At 37.6% G+C, this 20,605-nt stretch overlaps 1 protein-coding gene across 2 annotated transcripts in view; it reads left to right on the top strand.

The window, feature by feature from the left end:
• Nucleotides 1-20,605, top strand: part of CDKAL1 (CDK5 regulatory subunit associated protein 1 like 1) — a 393,962-nt gene that overhangs the window by 156,759 nt on the left and 216,598 nt on the right. For both annotated transcript variants that reach the window (XM_061346396.1, XM_061346397.1), the window contains one exon: nt 14,446-14,549. In XM_061346396.1, coding sequence (XP_061202380.1) covers nt 14,446-14,549 — 104 coding nt within the window. The remainder of the gene's footprint in view (nt 1-14,445; nt 14,550-20,605) is intronic.

The following is a 20,605-nucleotide window of genomic DNA, read 5'->3' as shown; positions in this document are numbered from 1 at the left end:
GCTTGCACTGAGGGCTTGGACAGATGATTTCGAGAAGTCCGTTCCCACCTCAGCCACCCTGTGATTCTCTGATTTTTAAGAAAACATAAGCAGCAACAGAAAAACCCACAGGGATTTAGATAGAGACACTATGAGTGTTAACTGGTAGAGACCTTCACTGCAGAAGTAACTGTTGTGGTTTGACGCGTTAAAAAGTAATACGCTAAACTAAGCGTTCCTGATCCCATGCAGAATGCATCACTGTTTCTTTACTTTAAAGCATTTCCTGTGCAATCCTGTAGGCGTTTTTTTCAGCCTCAGGAAAGAGGAACTCTGTTTCCAAATTCCTTGTCTGCTAGGCACAGTGAAATATTCCCACTGGAAATATACACCCCACATTTCTGTCTGTGTAACTGAGCACATTGAATTTCATCAGCTTGGTTAGCAAGAAGCCTTCAATCCTTTTTCAACAAAATTTTTTTCAAAATTCCTCCTGCAAAACATACTTTTTTTTTTTTTTTCTGTTTTTCCTGAAGCAGCCATGTAGAACTTTATTTTTAGAGTTCATATTCAAGGCACCGGATTAAAAGTAGAAAACTAGGGGGTTAGCTTTTCTTAGGATTTTTCTTAGGAATCCTGTTGATGTGTGTGGACTTTGTGAAAAGGAGCTATTTAAGCAAAGGTCAAGTACAAAATTGTCACTCATCACATGCTTATCTAGCTTATTTTTAAACTAATACACAAGTGTCTAAGTATCACATGGTCTTTCTTGCATTGCAGACTGGTGCCAGACTTGGTGTCTTTTCTGTTTTTAAGAGATAAATGTCTAGTGGGTTTTGTTTTCAGTGAGTATGTTTGTGAGTCGTGTATCATATAGTGTTGTCTTACTTCTGAGTTTTTAATGTTTTGCAGAAGGTATATGGAGTTTCCCCATTTTAACTTGGTATTAGGCTGAGAACTGCAGCTGGGGAATGTTTACTGAAGGGTTTGTTTAGTCATTCACATTCCTGTGTTCCAACAGTTTGTTTTAGATCATTTGTTAAAGAGCTTAAAGAAGAACTCCCTTTACTGTTGGTGTAGAGTTCTTTTTCCCTTGCATGTTAGTTTTTTTTGATTTTTTTTTCCTCCCTTTTCCAAAACTATACATCAGTTACTTTTCTAAATAGTAGGTATGGGTAAATTAATATATTAATTTGGTATAACAAGTCAAGTACATATTGAAACCTTTTTTTTTTTGTTGTTGTTGTAGGAATGCTTCTTTAGTAAAGCAAAATGTAACAACTTTCAAGATCTTGTTTTTAATTTACCACTTAAGTGAGAAATAATCTAAGTGAAAGTTTCAAGTAATAGAGGAAAAACATTATTACAGGTTAAGCTATTTATGTAACTATCATTTTTAGGAAAGTTCATCTGTATAGTTCAGCACTGTTTAATGAATTAACTTAAGCCCTGTAACTCAAAATAATGCATTGATGTCTGCATCTGTCCTGAAAACCACGCTAGTGCAGACTTTATAACCAGCTAATATCTAACATACACATTCTTGTGAGACCAACAACTGCTGAACTTATTGCAGAGCTTATAATGGGAATTTTAATCATCCACTTAAATTGGCTCATATTCCTATATTATTAGTTCATTCTAGCAGCTTACATACCTTACAACTGTTGCTTCTTTCAGTGGATAGTCTTCAAGGACTGTGTTCTACTATGGTGTCTTCGTTCTTCTTTCACAGTATTTCCTTTTCTGAATGTGATAGCTGTGGGTTAGAGTTAATATTCTTGTCCCTTGTTCTCTAAATGCAGTTAACTTAAACACAGTCTGTTGATAAACTGTCTTAAGTATCAAAAAATGCCATCTATTGGGAAACAGAATGGCCTATGAGTGTACAAATAATGCAGATAAAATAAGTAGGACTTTTTTTTTCCTTAGGACTTGTAGCTGAAAATTTGTTTGAACATAGCTTGTGCAGAAAAAGTTCCAAAAATGTTTGTGGTTGGAAAAATGCCCTCAACCTGCAACTGAATTTCAAATTCTACAAAACTAAGGATATTCTTGCTGTCAAATGGTGCATAGGCTGCAGTGCTCTTTGGTATGTTGTATGAAAATAATGCTGAAACACAACTAGATGAAGTAGATCTGTTTGTATGTTGTATATTTGTGTAAGGAGAAATGCATCTTTGTGAGAAAATGAGACTTGCTCTGTCTGACAGCTATTAAAATGCTGGGAATGGGATTGGTTTTGTTTCTTTAGCTTTATTTCAGATTTTCTGGGTGTTTGTGTTTATTACAAAACCATTTCACTTTTGCAATGTTCAGGTGCATGGGTTGGTGCAGTTTATGATACCTTGAGATAAGAAAGAATAGGTAAGGTAGGAAAGAATAAGACTTGATATTCTTTATGGTTTTCACAGGATCATCATAGAATAGTTTGGGTTGGAAGGGACCTTAAAGCTCATCCAGTTCCAAACCCCATGCCATGGGCAGGGACACCTTTCATTAGGATCTAGTTATCCACTAGACCAGGTTGCTCAAAGCCCTGTCCAACTTGGCCTTGAACACTGCCAGGGATGGGGCATCTACAACTTCTCCCAACTTCTCTGGGCAGCCTGTGCCAGTGCCTGACCACTCTCACAGTAAAGAACTTCTTCCTAATGCCTAATACAAATTTTAATAAAATGAATTTAATGCATAGCACTTAAAAGACCTGTATGAGAAGATATTCTTAGCAAAGCGATAGGTGCCTAATTTATGTATACTCTTTTAAATAAAACTTACTGCTAATTATGTCTCAGCTTATACTTCTATATCTAACCCTGCTTAGAACTTCGGTATCTGCTGTCCCCTTACTTTTCTTTCTTTAGGATACTGTGCCCCATCCTTGTATTCTTTTAACCTATGGCAGAACATGATGCAAGTGGAAACCTAATTTGCACAGAACTGATTATCTCTGTTGCCATCTCTAAGATCAGAGTGTTATAAATTTTCTTTTTTCCCTGTGAACTCTTGGCTGGATGTAGCTCCAGTAGCGTCCTTGGAGTATTTTGTTCATGACTGGCCACCAGCTATCTGATCCAAAAAATCTTCCAAGCCTCTTTTTGTGAATGTTAGCCTTCAAAGTGCTGTGGTATACGAATGGGCATGTGAGATCGCATTAGTATCACACTTTAAATGTGTTTAATAAAAAATTGAATGAAAATTGCAAAATGTTAATACTCTTAGTGGTATCTTTCATTTAATATTCTTCTGTGGCTCTCCTTGTACAGGTGAGGCTTGGACCTTTTCTGCATTGATTTTTCATGTTCTAGCTTTGCTAAATATCCTGTGGTGTTGGGAGCATGGTCTGATTCTCTTGTGTGTCTTTTACACAAATGCGTGCACACACTCATACATGTAGACACATGTAATCCTGGAGCAGACCAAGTCTTTGGATTGTGGGAAAAAACAGTGTTCTTGTTGGGTTCCAGCAACTCAAAGAGATGAGATCAGCTGTGGCGCTGTCCTGGTACTTGACCACTGTCATGGTAAAATACTTTTGTTGGTCTAATCATAGTATTTATTGCAAGTTGTGTCTGTTGCATCTAATCCTATGACTTTGAAATTCCAAGAACATCCTGCCTGTGTCTTCACTGTGTGCTCCCATCAGCTACTTGTAGACACCAGTAAGATCTCCTCATCATAACTGTGAGTAAGCCACTTCTGTCAGCCTGTGTGCCATGTGCCTGAGCCCCCTCATCATCTTGGTGTCCTGTCTACCTGTTAGTTACTTTATGTCAATGTCCGTCTTGTTCCAGGGAGCTTAAAACTGGTCACAGCACTAAAGATTCAGTCTCACAAGTGCCGGAAAAGGGCACTAATAATTTCAGTCTGTTGCTTTCATTTTTGAGAGTGCAGTCCAGTTGCACAGGCCATTGCATTCAACCTTCTTAAATATTAAGGGCATACTGCTATACTGACTCACGTTGAATTTGTTGGCACCTGGACCCCACAGTCCTTGTCCTGAAAGCTGCTCTCTAGCCAGTGAATTCCCTTCCCACTTGCACTTTTAGCTTGGGTTACACTATCCTAGATGCGGGGCTTCTTAGCGTCGTTGAAATTCATGAAGTTTCTGTTAATCTGTTCTTAGAGACCGTTGATACCCCTCTGAATAGCAGCCTTGTTCTCCAGCATGTGAACTGCTCCCTGCACCTCCAGTTTGGAATTTGCTTCAGGTGCATTACATCCCTTTATTCATGTTGTTAATGAATGCAGGAAATAATATTGGCTGCAGCATCATCCCCTGAGGAATACCAATGCTAACTAGCCACCTTGTCTGCTCATTCAGTCTGTATCACAGCGATTTGGCTTTAAGGATCCTCTGGGACACTGTGGCAGACGTCTGCCTAGGGTCAAGTTACATGACCACAGGGTCAGTCACATCTTCATAGAAGGCAAGGTCAGGTCATGTCTTTTTCTTCCGCCTCACAAGGAAAATGTCATTTTAACCCGTGTTTATAAAAGCAAATAAACAACTTGCGGTATGATGTCATCAACCTTATTTGTGAAAGCATTTTTCTATGGAAGTTATTGGGTGGTGCTTACTGAAGCAGATGGCAATGTTTCTTGCCATATCGGTTCTTTGGGACTTTTCAACAGCCTATGTGCAGCCAGTGCAAAACACCCGTCATCGAAAAGGTTGGGTCTTTTTAAGAGCTTTGTTAAAGTTGAAAAACGGTTTCAAGTCAGCCATTGTAAAGATAATGTTGGACCTAGATGTAGCTGTGGAAATATGAAGAAAACTTCCATTTAAGTGTTGACTAAGGCTTATAAACAACTGAATTGCTGAGCTACTTTGTGTTTTGTCTGTTCATTCCTTTTTATTGTTAAGTTTTGCTTTTGATGACTAGAGATGCCTCTTGTGTATTTTCCAGCCTGTAATGTCTAGAAGGCTGTTTAGATCCTGAATCCCCAAGGGGTTCTGTGGCCTGGTTTTAATACTCTGATTTGTGCATTAAGTGCCTTTTTGGTTGTCTTGTTAAATGACTGACCATAACGGAGTCATAATGGAGGTGACAAAAAGGGAAAAAAAAAGTTTTTCTATCAACTTAAGTCTAACCAGATAAAAACTGCTTGTCTGTCTTTTGTGCTGCACAAAAAGAAAAAAGGCAAGCTAACAAGTTATGGTTTTTGTCAGAGCTGGCAGAAGTTGAACTGGAAAAGTTTCAGACTCACCGCAGACTTGAGTAGTTAAGGAGGAAATCAAAGCATACAGACACTGGCCAAATAGCTTGGAAGAAAGTCAGACCATTCCAGTCACTGGGACATGAGGGCACTGCGGGAGAGTTACAAGCATAATGGTCACTGAATGCAAGATGACAGGAAAAAGTTGAGAAAATGGCAGCGGAAAAAAATAAAATAGAAGAGCTGGGGAATCATTAGAAGGGGAGAATTTTGGAGAAGCAAAGCAGATGGAGAAATAGAGGATCATTAGTTTAAGTAATGAAAGGCTACTGTTTTCTGTTTTCTGGCACTATCACTATGCCTTTAATTCTTCAAAATATATATTTAAATAATAACATTAGACAATAATGAAAATAAAATAATTTATAAGTGTTAGTTTGCCTAGTTTTTCAAAAGTAAAAACATTAATTTGCATTTTCTGGAAGAGCTACATTGGCAGTAAGGAAGATACGTCCGTGAAGATAATCTGACTGACTCAGCTCTTTAACTGTGTAAAGGAGATTAATTTGCTCTTAAAAATCCCCTTGGAGACTCTTAAAGGCAAACATAAGGCCCCTGGTTGAAATTTCTATTTTTAAAAGAAATCAGTCATTGGATTCTTATAGAATAACCATGTAAATCAGTTCATTAAAGTGCTCGGAAAAATCTCAGACAGATTTAGGATTGGGCAATTATGTTGAAATGGGTGCTCTGCTTTCATTTCAAGTTGACAAAGTAATACGTAAGAAAGAGCATGTATTTGAAGCATGTATATGTCTCTCTACTGCTGCACATACACTTTTTTTTCCAGCAAGACTAACCAATTTGTTACAAGATAGAAATGACATTTAAGAGCAACAGCATAGTATTGCTTGTAGATAATGGTTCGATCCTTGTCCACATTGGAGCTTTTAACATTTCTACAGCTGCCACAACCAGTAGGACATTTTGGGGCTGAAAGCTTTGTGCAGACACAATCATGGGGAAGGCGTTCTTTCTAGACTATAAATGGTGAGTTTGTTTTTATGTGCTTGCTGCCATTATTTTACCCAGACAATTCAGATCCACTTTCCCACAGACGTTTTACAAATACTTTTTTGGAAACTGGTCTGATGGCAGTCTCAGATAAATTCTAATTTAAACCTGATAGTTTCAGTGCTGCTGCAGTGTAATTCCCCATTCCCCCCCCTTTTTACCCCTCTTCCCTTTCCCCCTCCCCGGATGTTTTGACCAGTACAAAAACAATACCTTTTATCCCAAGAATCTGTGTGGTACCTGCTGTATGTTACAGAATTAACTGCAGCCTAATGTTTCCTGTGAGATTTCACCACTCTAAAAGGGTCTGTCCCAAAAGTCATTCAGGAAGTAAGAACAATAGCTCTTATCACAGGCAGTGGTCTGCTTTTCAGCCGTGTTTTCTGTGTGGGTGATTCAGAAGCTGCTAATGTTGTGAAGGTGCATGGTAAATGTAGTGGATTTCTTATAGAAGGACACTTAACCCACACCACCCCCTCCTTTACTCTTCTCCTTCCACTCCTGGAGATCTGCTGAGATGCTTAATTCCTGAAACAGAGCTTTAAATGTGCTCATCGTCTCTCCCCTGCTGGCTACAAGCCAGAGTTTTAATTTAATCCTTAGTATTTTGTTAAAAAACTTTGAAAGCTGAATTTTTTAAAACTTATTAAATTGTTCATTACTAACCCAATTAGGTTTTGCAGCGCATTTTGTATAAGTTATGCTAAGTCATCTGTCCCCAGTAGAATTCTTTAAATAAAATTATGCTATTTGATGTTTTAAATACTAAGGCATTTGTCAAGTCACAGCTCTCTAAAACTTTATAAATTAAAGTAAGCCTCTGAGAATCCTGTCCTCAGAGGTCATTTTCCAATCACTGCTGTTCATTAGGAGGGATCTGAGAATAAGTTACTTACGCATGCTGAAATAGTGGTGTTGGGGTGTTCTGCCACTGCGTCTCTGGGATTAGCCCTGAGCAGATTTCTAAGAAAGTATCTTTTGTATCTAAGGTATTTCTGTGATAACCCTTTTATTTCTGCCACCTTCATTACTGCTATTTCACTGACACCCAGAGTCATCATCTTCCAAACCTTATTTGTTTTTATGAAGTGCTGAAAGGATTGATTACTTGCATGTACAATGTCGTGGCATTTTCTGCTCTGTGCAACCACAGAACCTAATTTATCTACCTGTGCTATTTCAGCTGAGTCACTTTCTTGGTGTTAATGACTGTCATGATCTGTCCCCAAAACTGTGGTCTGTGTAGCCAAGCAGCTATTTGGAAATGATTCTAAAATAAGTTATGCCACTGTGGATCACAGAGCTTTAGTTTGAATTGCAGAGAGAAAATCACTGCAGTTTCCAGTAAGCATCTAGCAATGCACTGTTTTGGGTCAAGGTGGGGAACACAGACCTATGCAGCTTAGCTATGGAACATTTTACCTTGTCATATGAATTTTGAATGCCTGAATTAAGTAATTCAAGCAGTTCTAGAACTTTGTGGGCAGAATAATTGATCAGGAAGTTCTTTAGACAAATGCTAAGAAGTACCATTGATGCACTTGATTTTCCTGATGTGAAATAATTTGCCTTAAAGTGAGCAGGTTGAATGTATGATGACATAACTACATAGCTGTGACTTTTGAATTACTTGCACTTGACCATAGGAATTTAGTTTCACAAATGCAAATATTTAAAGTACAAAATTAAATCGTATTGTAGCTTATCAGACCAATTGAGCTATTGAGCTGCCTTCTCTCCAAATTCCTTTGATTAGTGAGATATTACCAAATAAAACAGTGGCTTCAAAGGTCTATAGAAGAACAAAATTATAATGTACTTTGTTCCCATTTTGCTTATCCTGGGATGCGTAATTAAAAATAGCATACTGCAGTTGCATCCTACCTTGAGAAGAATGTGTGCAGTCCCATACACTATAGAAACATAGAATCATTTAGGTTGAAAAAGGCCTTCAAGATGGAGTCCAACCATTAATCTAGCACTGCCTAGTCCACCACTAAACCATGATCCTAAGTGCCACATCTACGTGTCTTTTAAATACCTCCAGGGATGGTGACTGAACCACTTCCCTAGGCAGCCTGTTCCAATGCTTGACAACCCTTTAAGTGAATAAATCTAACCTAAACCTCCCTCTGTGCAGCTTGAGACTTTTCCTCTTGTCCTATTGCTTGTTACCTGTGAGAAGAGACCAACACTCACCACACTACAACCTCCTTTGAGGTAGTTGTAGAAGTGACAAGGTCTCCCTTGCTACTCCTTTTCTCCAGACTAAACGCCCCCAGTTCCCTCATCTGCTCCTTGTAAGACTTGTGCTCTCAACCCTTCACCAGGTTCATTGCTCTTTGGACACACTCCAGCACCTCAATGTCTTTCCTGTAGTGAGGGGCCCAAAACTGAACATAGGATTTGAGCTGCTGCCTCACCAGTGTAGAGGGACAATCACTGCCCTAATCTTGTGTAGTGTTTTGTGAATGGTCATCCTATCTTCTGCTAAATCTTCTTAGAGAGGCTTTTTTCCCCTTAATTCCTTTTTCCCCAAGCAGTTTCTAAAATAGCTGTCTACAAAGGTAATTTCAGAGAAGTCCAGTTTCCATCATACAGAAAACGTTGTAACATCGAGTGCATCTGTGTCGCATAGCCCCTGTGGCTGTTGTCCAAGCTCAGTGTGAGCAAGCTGGGATACTTGAAACAGTATTTCTATAATAATGTGGTTTGACTACTTAAACTAATGAGCCTTGATGAGAAATAGCTTGCCACTGTTTCGAAAGTATTTTAAATCCTGAATTTTTTTAAAGTAAAAACAACCTCCCATGCCCCAGATTTTTTAGAGGGAAATTTTCTTCTCTGTCATAGTGGGCTGAAAAGCTTTATTCTAGAATGTGGAAAGTTGAAGCAAAAGAACAGTTTCCTGAAAACAAATAAGGCATAATAGGCATGGGTTTTCATTATTTTTTTTTTCTGTAAACCACTTTTTTTTTTCCTCATCCATTGCAGTTGTTTGACAGAATTTAAAAATTTTTGAAGTATGAAGTGGCATATATGTAGAGGTAAAATGCTAAGAAATATTCGTGGCATTTAACTTTATAAATGATATTTAACTGTAATACAGTATAAATGTTGTTAGGTTTATGAAACTTTGTATCCTACTGAGAAAAATACCTGCAGAATTCTAGCTCTTGTTTAGTACGTTGTGGCTGGTTTTCATCTCCTGGGAGTGTATATTTCTGGTGTTTGTTTTGCTCAGTCTAGCCTGCAATGGGAGTTTTCTCTTTACGCATGCTACAGAGCATTTTTATCAAGCGGTTTTGATAAAAAGTATCCTACAAAAGCCTACATCTCTTCTGTAAACTGTATTTTGAAACAAGCAAATCATAGTCCCCTTTCAGGAAAACCGCAGTTTTCTAATACAAAATATTCTTGGGCTGGAATTATTGAGGCCTTCTAAAGAAGTCAGGTGGTAGGTGCAGAGAGATGAGTGTAGGTGACTGAGCAGTATTTCTGTATTTGTTACAGTGACGTTAGGAGCACTGCATTATTGGCAGAATTCAGTTTGGTTTTGTTTGGTTTATTTTGTTTAGAATAGGGCAAACTTCATAAAATTACTTCAAAAAAGTAAGAAGATTTCATGAGAGCAGATATTAGTGTTTAGTCTGAATCATGATTAATGATGTTTTGTTTCCGCAAATTTCTAATTTCAGAGAAGACCACCTTAGGACTGGGTTTGGGTTGGCTTTATTTGCTGTTCTTTTGTTTGGTTGAGGTTTTTTGTGTGTGGCTGGGTTTTGTGTCTGTGCGGTTGGTTGGTTCTTATTTTGTTGCCAGCTTGTTAGATTAATGCCAAGCAAGAATTTACTGGATTATTCTGGAAATTAAGGAGACAGTCCCACCTCCCTTCCCCCAGAATGAACCACCTGCAGAGCAGCAGGGGTCTTCTGTCATATGACACTGTTGCAGTTCTTCCACTCTCGCATCTTGCTCACAGATGTGTGCTCTTGGTCAGTCACATTAAACGTGGGTGACTAGCACACTAATGGCACATCACTGTCTGCTGTAATTGAGCAGTGTTCTGATCCTTGAATGAAAGATATCTTAGAGTTTTCATATCTGAGGGTGGAATCCTGTCTGTCTTCACTAAACTTAGTGGCACAAGTCCTGTTAAGAGGAACCAGGATTTTGCTTCTCAGGCCTGCACTCTCATTCTCATCTGCTGCTGAAATCCTCTGATTAGCCCCACTGAAGGAAAATCTTTATTTGTCTGCTGTGTCATAAGTATTCTTACTCATAATTAGTTCCATCTGTAAGGAGTAGCCTTTCATGTTGACTGTGTGCTCTATGAGGAATATTACTGTTTTTAAAATGAAGAGTCTGCTTAACCTAATGCACAACACGATCACATACTAGCTAAACAATGCTAAGACCACTGTTTCCTATGTCTACAACAGAATGTGTCAGGCACTTGACCAAAATGTTGATGACGTTCCGTTTGGTAACATGTTCAAAAAGTTTTTAATTAGCCACACAGTAGTGATTCATCTGTGGATAATGTTTTACCCTGCTGTGAAATAGCTCTGTTATTGAGCACATACCTGATTAAAGGTTAATAAAAGCAAAAGGTTAATAATTCAAAGTACCTTAATCAGTTCAGTATGTTGGAAGACCAGGAGTTAGTGGGTTTCTTCTGGAATCACTACAAAATTTATTCAAAGCATGTTGGTAATTACAGTCACAAACCCCATTAATAACTGTTTCTTTAAGTCTCTGTATTTTTTCTGTGCAAAAAAGCTTTGACCTGTATTAATACAATCTAACACTTACAGCCTAACTTTAAATACTTGAAGAAGGTTTCCAGTTTAACACAAAGCAAATACTCCTTCACACCTATTAGCATGTTGCCTTTTTAGTCCCATATATACTTGAGCATTAGCTGTGATAAAGGCTGGTTTTCAAAGAGAGCTTTACCTGCTGGCCTCGTTTTAGATGATCCATTTGTTGGTGAAATGCCACTTAGTAAGCGGCAATGTTCAGATTCTCAGAGTTCCCAACAGCCTTTTTCCACTTGATTGTCTGTGGTCTGAGAATGTGGTAGCATGGACATATGAATAATTTGTTATGCTGGAAACTTGGATTAGAGGCTGGCTTACTAGGGAAAAAACTACAACAGATACTTTATCCTTATGGGTTGACTTACATTTATGTTTTCAAGAACAGATAATTCTCAAATGTGTGAAAAGTGGTTAGTTCAGCATTTTTTACAAGCATTTGAAAACTTTATCATTTTGTGAATCAGTTGTAGCCCAAAATATTATTTTCTCCAAGTTGGAATTACCAAATACGGAATTTACAAATTGGATTTAAAAGTTTTGTCTCTTTTGGTTTGCTTTCTAAAATTGATCCTTTTCCACATTATATCGAAGTCTGACTCATATGTTTGTGTTATGTAATCTCTTTAAATACCAGGAAGAAAACCCAACCAACAACTAAATTACTTTGGTATTCTACAGTATTTTTATTCTACAGTAGGAGTAAGTTAATTGGGGCAATGAAACTTGAAAGAAAAAGAAGTCTGTATCCAAATCCCAACTTTCAGCTCGTACCCCAAAATAAATCAACAACCCTCTGAAGCTGTACTTAAAGACTGTAGTAATAAAGCTCTTGGAACCATTCACCCATAATACTGTGAATATATGGAGAATAACTTCCCTCTCTGTTCTCATGCTTCTTGCTGCATGTTTCCATTATCTCTTTGTGAACAAGCTTATTGCAGTACCAGAGAAAAACTGCTGTTAACATGTTTTGTCATGTAGCTCGGGACTTAATTGTCCAGGAAGCAACTGAAGATGCAGGAAAAACTATTTTAGTAGAAACTAGGTCTTGTAAGAAAGGAACATTGATTTAAGATATGCAACTTATCCTCAAGGTTTGGAGATTAATAATATCAGCATTTAGTGCAGTTGCTTAGTTCTTAGTACTCTTGCTGTAGAGTTTTTCAAATACATGTACCCAAATGCAGACCAAAATATACTGAGGGGAAAACATCTGTGGGTCAGCCTGTGTATGACAAGTACTTATTTTTCTTCATTCTCTCCTTATGAACATGGGTATCTAAATGCTAGAGGATTTCCATCTGCACCGCTGATGAAAATGCCAGCTTTCAGTGTTCCTGGTTGGCCCCTCAGCAACTGTGGTGCGGTCACCAGCACCTTACATTAGTGATTTTATGGGCTGCCTGGGCTTTGGCCAGACTGCCTGTGGCGTGCTCTTGTGAAGGGATTGGAGTTTGCCTGCAGTGTTTTGCCATCCCAACATTTTCTTTTAATGCTTTGCAGACCTGTGTGTGGGTTACCGGGGACTGAGAGGAGGGGCTGGGGCTGCCCCATGCTGGGTATGGCTACGGGTTAGATGTGTGTGGAGGAGTGTGAGATGAAGGAGTGAAGTTAAGCCTGGATAAAAGGGGAGAAATGGCTTTGGTTAAATATTGGTCTCTGTCTCCCACTTATCTGAATCTGTAGTTAGTTTTTTTTTTTAATTTTGGTTGGCGATTAGTGAGTTTTCCCTAACATGAGTCTGTTTTGCCCATGGCAGTAATGGTACATGATCTCCCCAGCTGTGTCTAGACCTGTGAGCTCCCTCGTTCCCCTTCTACCTGTTTGCTGACCCTGTCCTGCTGAGGGGGAGGGGAATCTTGCTGTTAGCCCCCCTGACTGAAGGCAAGTTTACTATTGCTCTTTAAAACATGACACCATCCATTCACAGATCATAATGCTGTTTTTGTTTAGTTCTGTGAAAGAAAGCTAGTTTAGCTTAGTAAACCATGTAGAGGGGAAGGAGTGGCTGGGAGCCTGCTTCCAAATGAAGTGTTGGGTTGAATGGAGAGTTGTACTTTAAAAACAAACAAAACAAAATAAGGAAAGAAAGAAAAGAAAAAGAATTACGAAAGACAGAGACCTGCTTTGCAACCCTAGAAGAACTAAAGATTGGAAGAGTCATGGATGGGAAACAGCAACAGAAATGAGTATGAAGAAAAGGCCTTTGTGACATGCTTTAGAATGGCAGTGACCTAATAGAAGACATTTTAGTTAGCTAAACAGGTTACACAGAGAAAGTATCAACCAGTTATCTGCTTATAGTCTCTTGATTTCAAATGCTACTCTTTTAAACGTGCTTTAGATCTTGAGCAATGTGGCTTGTGATTAGCGGAAGAAAGGTAAGATACATAAATATGATGCCATATCTGATGAATATGTTGACTTTGGGTGGGAATAAATTGTGTATTTGGAGGAGTTTATAAAGGTTCAAATTTATGTTGCTTTTTTTAATAGATGATTGTATATTTTACTGAATGGCAGCTTATTTCACATACATTTCTAGTTCTTAGCAGTCTCATTTTTGCAGTTAAGCTGCCTTTTAGTTTTCTGATCTAAAATAGGTGCTAAAGTCTGATGTTTGGGTCTGATAAGCAGGAGAAATAATGCACATCCAGTCTAGCAGAGAGAATCCACAAACTCTCTAGGTGTCTTCTGGCAGAAAGTAAGGTTGTGTTGCTAGAGAAGGAAGGTCTTAGTGCCACGGTGATGTGCAGGAGCAGAAGGGCACTGCTCGTGTGAACAAGGTATAACTAACATGTGAGGGGAGTCTTTGTGAAGGAAGAACTTTACAGTCTGCAAGTTAATTACCTAGTCATGGAGCTGCCAGGCCTCATAATAGAAGACAAGATATATCCAAGTAGTAAACACAAATCTTGTAGCTGGTGACTTTCTAGTCAGTTTTCATTAAGTTATTTGTTTTGTTTCTATGAGTCAAATAAAAGAAGCAAAAAATAACTCAAATATGCCTTAAAAAAAACCCCACAGAATTTTAAAAATCTGGGTTTAGTCTTTCAGGACTTTTTATTTCCTTGTTCAGGTTAGATATTTTTTATTTAGAGCTCTGAGATCCATCTTCAGCAATGAACAATTATTAAAACTATTATAGCTTTCTAAAAGTATGTAAATTCTCACTTTTGGATCTTGTATGTTGCTTCCACTTATTTTTTCAACCTTTTATACAGATGCAAAAGATACTTTAAGACAAGGGGAAAGACGTTTTGAACTACTTTATTGATTTTAAAATAGAATATTACTATTTTCTGGTCATTGATAGAAAAACTAATTTTTCCAGATGTACTTAATAAATATATCTGTGCAAATAAGGGCTTTCTTGGCTGGAAACTGAGTATTTTTGTTTTCTAAACAGGTGTCTCAATGCATGTACCTACTGCAAAACTAAGCATGCCAGAGGAGATCTAGCAAGTTACCCAGTTGAAGATCTAGTGAACAGAGCAAAACAGTCTTTTCAAGGTAAAGATTTTATTGCTACAATAAAAGTCAGCCTCTGAATAGTACCAGGTCTTATTTTCACGTGTAATGATTGTGATACAATATGGAAATATTTGTATGGCCATATTCTTAATAGTTGTAACTGTGTCTGGTGGGGCCTTTGCAGTGAAAAGCCACGCTTACGTTATGTTGTGCACCCTGCGTACAAAATGTAGTCCTTTCATAAGGAATGTTTAATTTTGATTTTAGGCACAAATGAAGTTTCGTGCTTTTTTCTTTTTGTGATGATGGGCAAATGGTAGTATTCAGTCACTTACTGATCTCTGGTTTCTTAAAGGGGAACACTTCTTTTTTACTCAAGGATAGAAGTAAGTTTCATGAACTAGCATTCTTGAAACCCTGTTTAACGATACACTCTTTTTTTCTGGCAATGGATTTCCTGGAGTTCTGGAATGTTTCTGAGAGCCATACAAAGCTTATCAGCTTTTAAGCTCAATAGGATAATGTCACATGGATACAATAAAATACCAGAAACTTTTCCTGTGGTACACTATTCTGTGCCAGTATCTACCTAAACCTTGTGTATATTTGATAGTTATGATAGCTTTCTTGTGCCTTAATTGTTGTTCTTTATATGTACTTTCTGATGGTGTTGCCAAAAGTACAGATTTTCAAATAATGCTAATACTAATTTGTGATGCAAACTCTATGAAGGCACGGGTATAGGGTTTTTTTTTGTATTCGTGTGCCATGTGTGAAAGATAAATGCATATTTAACAAAATACTGAGGCATTTCAGGTGTGTCATCTCTTTACATCTTTGTATCAAATACTTTGAATTAAAAGTAGAACACTAAATATGATTTCACAGCCTCTGTGCATGTATGAACAGTAAATGCATTGGGTTTCACTTAAAGCTCTGAGTGTTGCAACTGTTCTAGTAAGAAGTAGGTCTCCAATGATTCACTGTGATTTTAAATCCGTCCTCATTTAGGGATACTTAATGAGCCTTATTTAGGTCAGTGATGAATTTCTGGCTGTTCCTATCAGTAATATGAAAGGAAGAGTCCTTTTCCTAATCCAGGTCCATGTTCACAAATTCTGAGTTCTACGCTGTCCATACAGAAAGCTCTTACTTAAGGCTGTAAATGCCTTTTTCTTTTGCATTTGTGAAAAGCCAGGCTCCTCTCTCTTCTTCCATGAAGCTTATCTGTAATTGCTACGAAATTTCTCCTGTTACTTAGGTTTGTACAATTAATGCTGTTGTTGCTGTGAATTGAAATTGTCCTGTTATGATAGACAGGAATGCTGTCATGTCTCAAATTTCATGTTTTAAAAGGACAGGTTTCTAAAACCTGCATGCATATTCTGAAATGGTCAGGAACTGAAATACAAGATGTATAAATATTATTTTGGTGGAGAAGCAATTCAGGAAAAATGTTTCAGAAGCGAGAAGTTTTCAGTAGTACGAGACAGGTGATTTTGAAATTGATAACTAGTTACTGTGCCAAAAAAATCTTTCATTTGATAGTTATGGTTGTTATTATGCTGTAGTTATTAGATACAGGTAAGTGCCTGGTTATAACAGGAGATGTAGGTAGAAAAGAAATACTACATTCTTTTCTTTCATCCAGGTGTAACTCTGAAGTACTTTTATATTACGAGCAGCACAAGAATAGTGTTATTCTGATACCACTGTATACCTCTTGAAATGTTCTGAAGAAACTGAGCAATTCAGCAAGGGACTGTGATGAAGAGAAGGTATGGGCGAGAGAGTCAGGATTATGGTCTGTCTTAGGTTAACTATTTAAACTTTATTTTGATGTATTGCATGTATGAGAAAAAAATCAGACTTGTCTGTCCTATTACAGCTATATTTACATACATATAGTCCACATCAACATAAAGTTGTGTTTGCTTGATATAACAAGAAAGAAAACTTGAGTTTTGTTTGCCTTTGCAGGCAAGAAATGTGAAATTTTGGAAAGTATTTTGAACATCAAGTGTTGTACATTTGGATTGAAAATTCAATAATTCAATTCATCTGTTGTATTGTGGCCTTTATTATAAATATTGACTCTTTCAAAATAACTTGATTTCTAATGGAAAAACTTGCCCTTAAGCTATTGTTTTGAAATTTCTTGAAGAAATGCTATGACGTGTCTCACAGCAGGCATCTCCAGGGAGTTCTATTCTTGTTTGGCCTTACACTAGTACCTCTGTCCAAGGACATAACGAAAGAAGTGAGTACTGAGTTGTAAAACGACAGGGTTTGCCTCCAGCTTTCACATATTGAGGCAGAAAATATATGGAGGATTTATTACTGCGAGCTTGCTGCAGCTGGACTGCAGAAACTTCATCAATCCAGTGAAAGATTTAAGCAGTTCCACGTCATTATTAGAGTTCTTGCTAAGTTATCGACCCACGGTCTCTTCAACAATCACTTCTATTTTCTCACAAGACATGTTGCTAAAGCTCTAGTGAAAAATACAGAGAGGTACAGATGTGTGATGAAAAGTTTATCTACTTTGGAATTAGCCTTGGGAGAACTGAGGTGTCTTAGAAGAACAGCAGCAGAACAGTATGTGATGATTTTGTATAAGTGCATGATCAAGTCATGTAAGGAAAGAGAGACTGATACCGTTTTCAGTGTTTTGTGTGAATGTATTTTCTTAGACTACGCAGCGATAGGCCCCAAAGGTGGAATGTTTCAGTTGTTGCAACACACTGAAAATGAATCAGAAGAGCTGCATTTTAAGGACGTCTTGTTACAGGTCCTTAAATCGCAATGCAAAAAAGCTCTCTAAAATGCTGTATTCAAGTGATCACAGTTTGATAAGATTGCAGCTGACATCTAGAAATGGTATTTCTAGCAGCTGTATGTTGCCAGCACAGGCTTTAGTGTTGTGATCAAATACTCCAAATTCTTTTTCAGTCACTTCTGTACTGCAGTCTTTGGGTAAGTTGTCTCTGTGTAGAAGGTGTTTCCAAGCAGTAGTATATACTACATTACTTGGCTGCAAGCCATTTCAAATAGTCAGTGGACCAGTCTTGAACTGCTAATAACGTGGTACATCATAATAAGATACCTGTGTTGCAGCAGCTGTATGGTGGTGCGTGGCAGCCATCACTCTTTGACGCTTGTCTGCAAGATGGCTTCTGAAGATTTTTTGAAACTCTTTAGGCTTTTCAGTCAAAATTTTGCTTTATGGCTTCATTTAGCCACTGCTTTTTGAGTTTTGCGTATGTTCTATAGGTAAGTAGGTATTTGCTGCAGTGTATGTTAGGGTCCAAACATTTATCTTTTGGCTTTTAAAGTTTAGTTTAAAAAAAATAGCTTTTTAAAAACAAAATGCAGTATTCTGCTGAGAGTGATAACTAGATGACAACAGATGACAAAACTGCAATAATTTACATGTGTGTTCAGATTGTTTGTATAAGCATCAACTTGATTTAAATCAACTGATTAAAGAGATGTCTGAAATCATCATGACTGAACAGATACGAGCCTGTATCTTGTACTTTTCCAGCCCCTGAAACAGTATTTTTTTGTCTTTTTGAATTTTACTGTCTCCAGTATAATGTACACAAAACCTAAGTGTGCTGCAGATTTCTATTACATGTTTCGTACATTCATAATGCATTGAACTGTGTTAAGGTGTACTGAACTGTTTGCATACTTTGCACGGGTTATGTCTCCCGCCTGATCTCCATAGTAGTTTTGAAATTATTGCTGACATCAACTTTAATAATTCACAAAATTTCTTCTTCTTCAAAAAAATCTGTCTGAAGTTGAAAGTGGACTAATGAGGTTTTTGCTGTTTAAACTTTGATGCTTTTTCTGTAGATTTCTACTTGTGATAACTAGTTGTATAATTTTTTACGTGGCCAGCCTTGTCAAATCACATTATATGGCAGACTTCTTTAAGACAGGTAGTAAAAGTATTGCAAAATATAGTAAAGTGGTCTTTGAGTACAGAACAAATGTCTACTGTGAGGTGGTTTATTCTAAGAGGCTTTCTGCAGCTGATAGTACAGCACTTTGTGTCATCAATTTAGTAGTATGCTTTTTTAAGAATTTGTTGTATCACATTCAGTGCTGTATTTTAGGGGATTGCATTTGCCGTTACGAGAGAGCTCTTTGTTTCCTTCCCAAAGCTACTTTAATCATAGAACCATAGAATACTTTCTGTATAACAATGTGGTTTTGCTTAGTATATGAAGTGGAAGGCTGGGGTAGCCACCATTGATGAGCAGCATTCCAAGGAGACACAAAAGTAAAACAAGCCTGAGCTTTGAATGTTGTGCACAGTGTTGCCCTGGGACAGCTTTGGCTAAACTGCAAGACTTCAGAAAAGATTTTTATTTATTTTTTTTTCTTAAATGTGATTTTGATGACCAAAAAGTAGCTGATAATGCTACCTGGTGATTTGTAAACCCTACATACTGTGAGCGGTTTTTTGAGGCAAAGGTAGTACTTCATATTGTGAAGTGGTTTTTTTGTTGATCTGGAAACTAAGTTAAAAATAGAAGTAGTTTTATGGAGCTGGCTGTTACTTCATTCTGGTTTAGAATTAACATCTTCTGGATGTACCAGTACAAAATTTTATTTCTTTACCATTGCATGCCTGTTGCAGATGGCAGGGAATATACTGCTATTAAAATATACACTGCATAATTACTACTATATTAGCTTATTTTATGGTAGCAGCCAGGAAGCTCAAATGAAAGTTATGTCCTTTTGGGAAACACTGTTCTTGTATCCTCAAAGCTATGTGGAGCAAGTGCTTCTGGATGAATAATTGCAGTGACAAAATATAATTTATATTTATTCCATTATTTGCATGATGGTTCGCTGGTGTTCATGATGTTGAATTCTGAATAACACTTCTGTTTAGGCAAATCATGGACAAAATGTCGACCTGCAAAGCAGAGGAGCCATCTAAATGAAGATTGAGTCTCAACTTCCATTATACATCTTTATAATTATCTCTAATCTTGTAAGAAGTGTTGAGAGATTAAAGGGGACTAAATATTCCTCTCTGTACAAGTATTACTGTAAACAGATTTTCATGCAGGATTGCAATTACATAATGTGACTGGTTTCCAGAGCTTTTCAGATCTCTGTGAGCTTTGCTAAGGATCTTTGGTTTTATTAGTTCTGATGAGGTGCTGTCAAGACACTGCTTTATTAATTAGTAACTGTTTTTCTTCCTGCACAATTCCCAGTAAGCTGTCTGTGTTTTTTCAGAGCACCTGCCATTCATGAAAGGACAAATATTAAGTATCAGCGGTGTTTTCAGTTTCCTGTTAATTGTCAGAAGCAGTACCAAATTGGGATGTTTAGGCTACATCTTCTCAGTAGTGGATTTGGTCTTTGAACATGCTGAGAGGTACTGGGTGCCCAGTCACCCAGATGGAGACTGGGGCTGTGTCCTCCATGTCTTTCCAAGACTTTAGAGAACAGTTGTTGAATACGGAGGTCATGCCTTGATGTGAGATAGACTATTACTTGTAGCCTGGGCACAGAGTGAAAAGGCTGTCTTAGTTTTTTCAACACAGTCTTTGTTAATGATCTCCGGCATGCCTCGGGAAAGCTTTCTTAACTAATCTTAATTCCTTGCTCACTAATATTTTTACCCTCCTAGTATCAGTGTTCTGACTAATAAGAGTATGTATTTATTAGACCCATGCTGTTGTTTTTCTTCTGTAGCATAGCAGCATTATCAGAAGTCAAGCATTTTCTCAGGCTGATTTGTCCTAAGTTTTACTCACCAATTTCTGCAACAGTGCTGAAAGAAAGCTCTCTCTTGTTCCATACTAGCCATGTGATGAAGAGACTTTGTTAAGAAACCTGTTGGATAACAAATTCAATACACAAAAAGTGCACTGGTGCTACCCATTGGTGCTTGGGAACTGAGTTTCCTTTGTTCATATACACTCAAGTCTTGACTTGTGTAGACTGATACTTGATGTTGATTTTGTGGCTGTCAGTTAATTTGTGTTACAGTTATGCTTAAAAATACATGGAAACTCCCTGAAATTGAGACTACGCTGTACGGGTCAAACATGTAGTCA

The sequence above is a fragment of the Neopsephotus bourkii genome, unplaced genomic scaffold (assembly GCF_033783945.1).
Source record: "Neopsephotus bourkii isolate Nb327-2 ecotype Australia unplaced genomic scaffold, CSIRO-AGI_Nbou_v1 NB_272, whole genome shotgun sequence".
Lineage (NCBI taxonomy): Eukaryota > Metazoa > Chordata > Aves > Psittaciformes > Psittacidae > Neopsephotus > Neopsephotus bourkii.
Note: the sequence above shows the minus strand (reverse complement) of the source record. Positions and strands in the feature narration are given on the sequence as shown.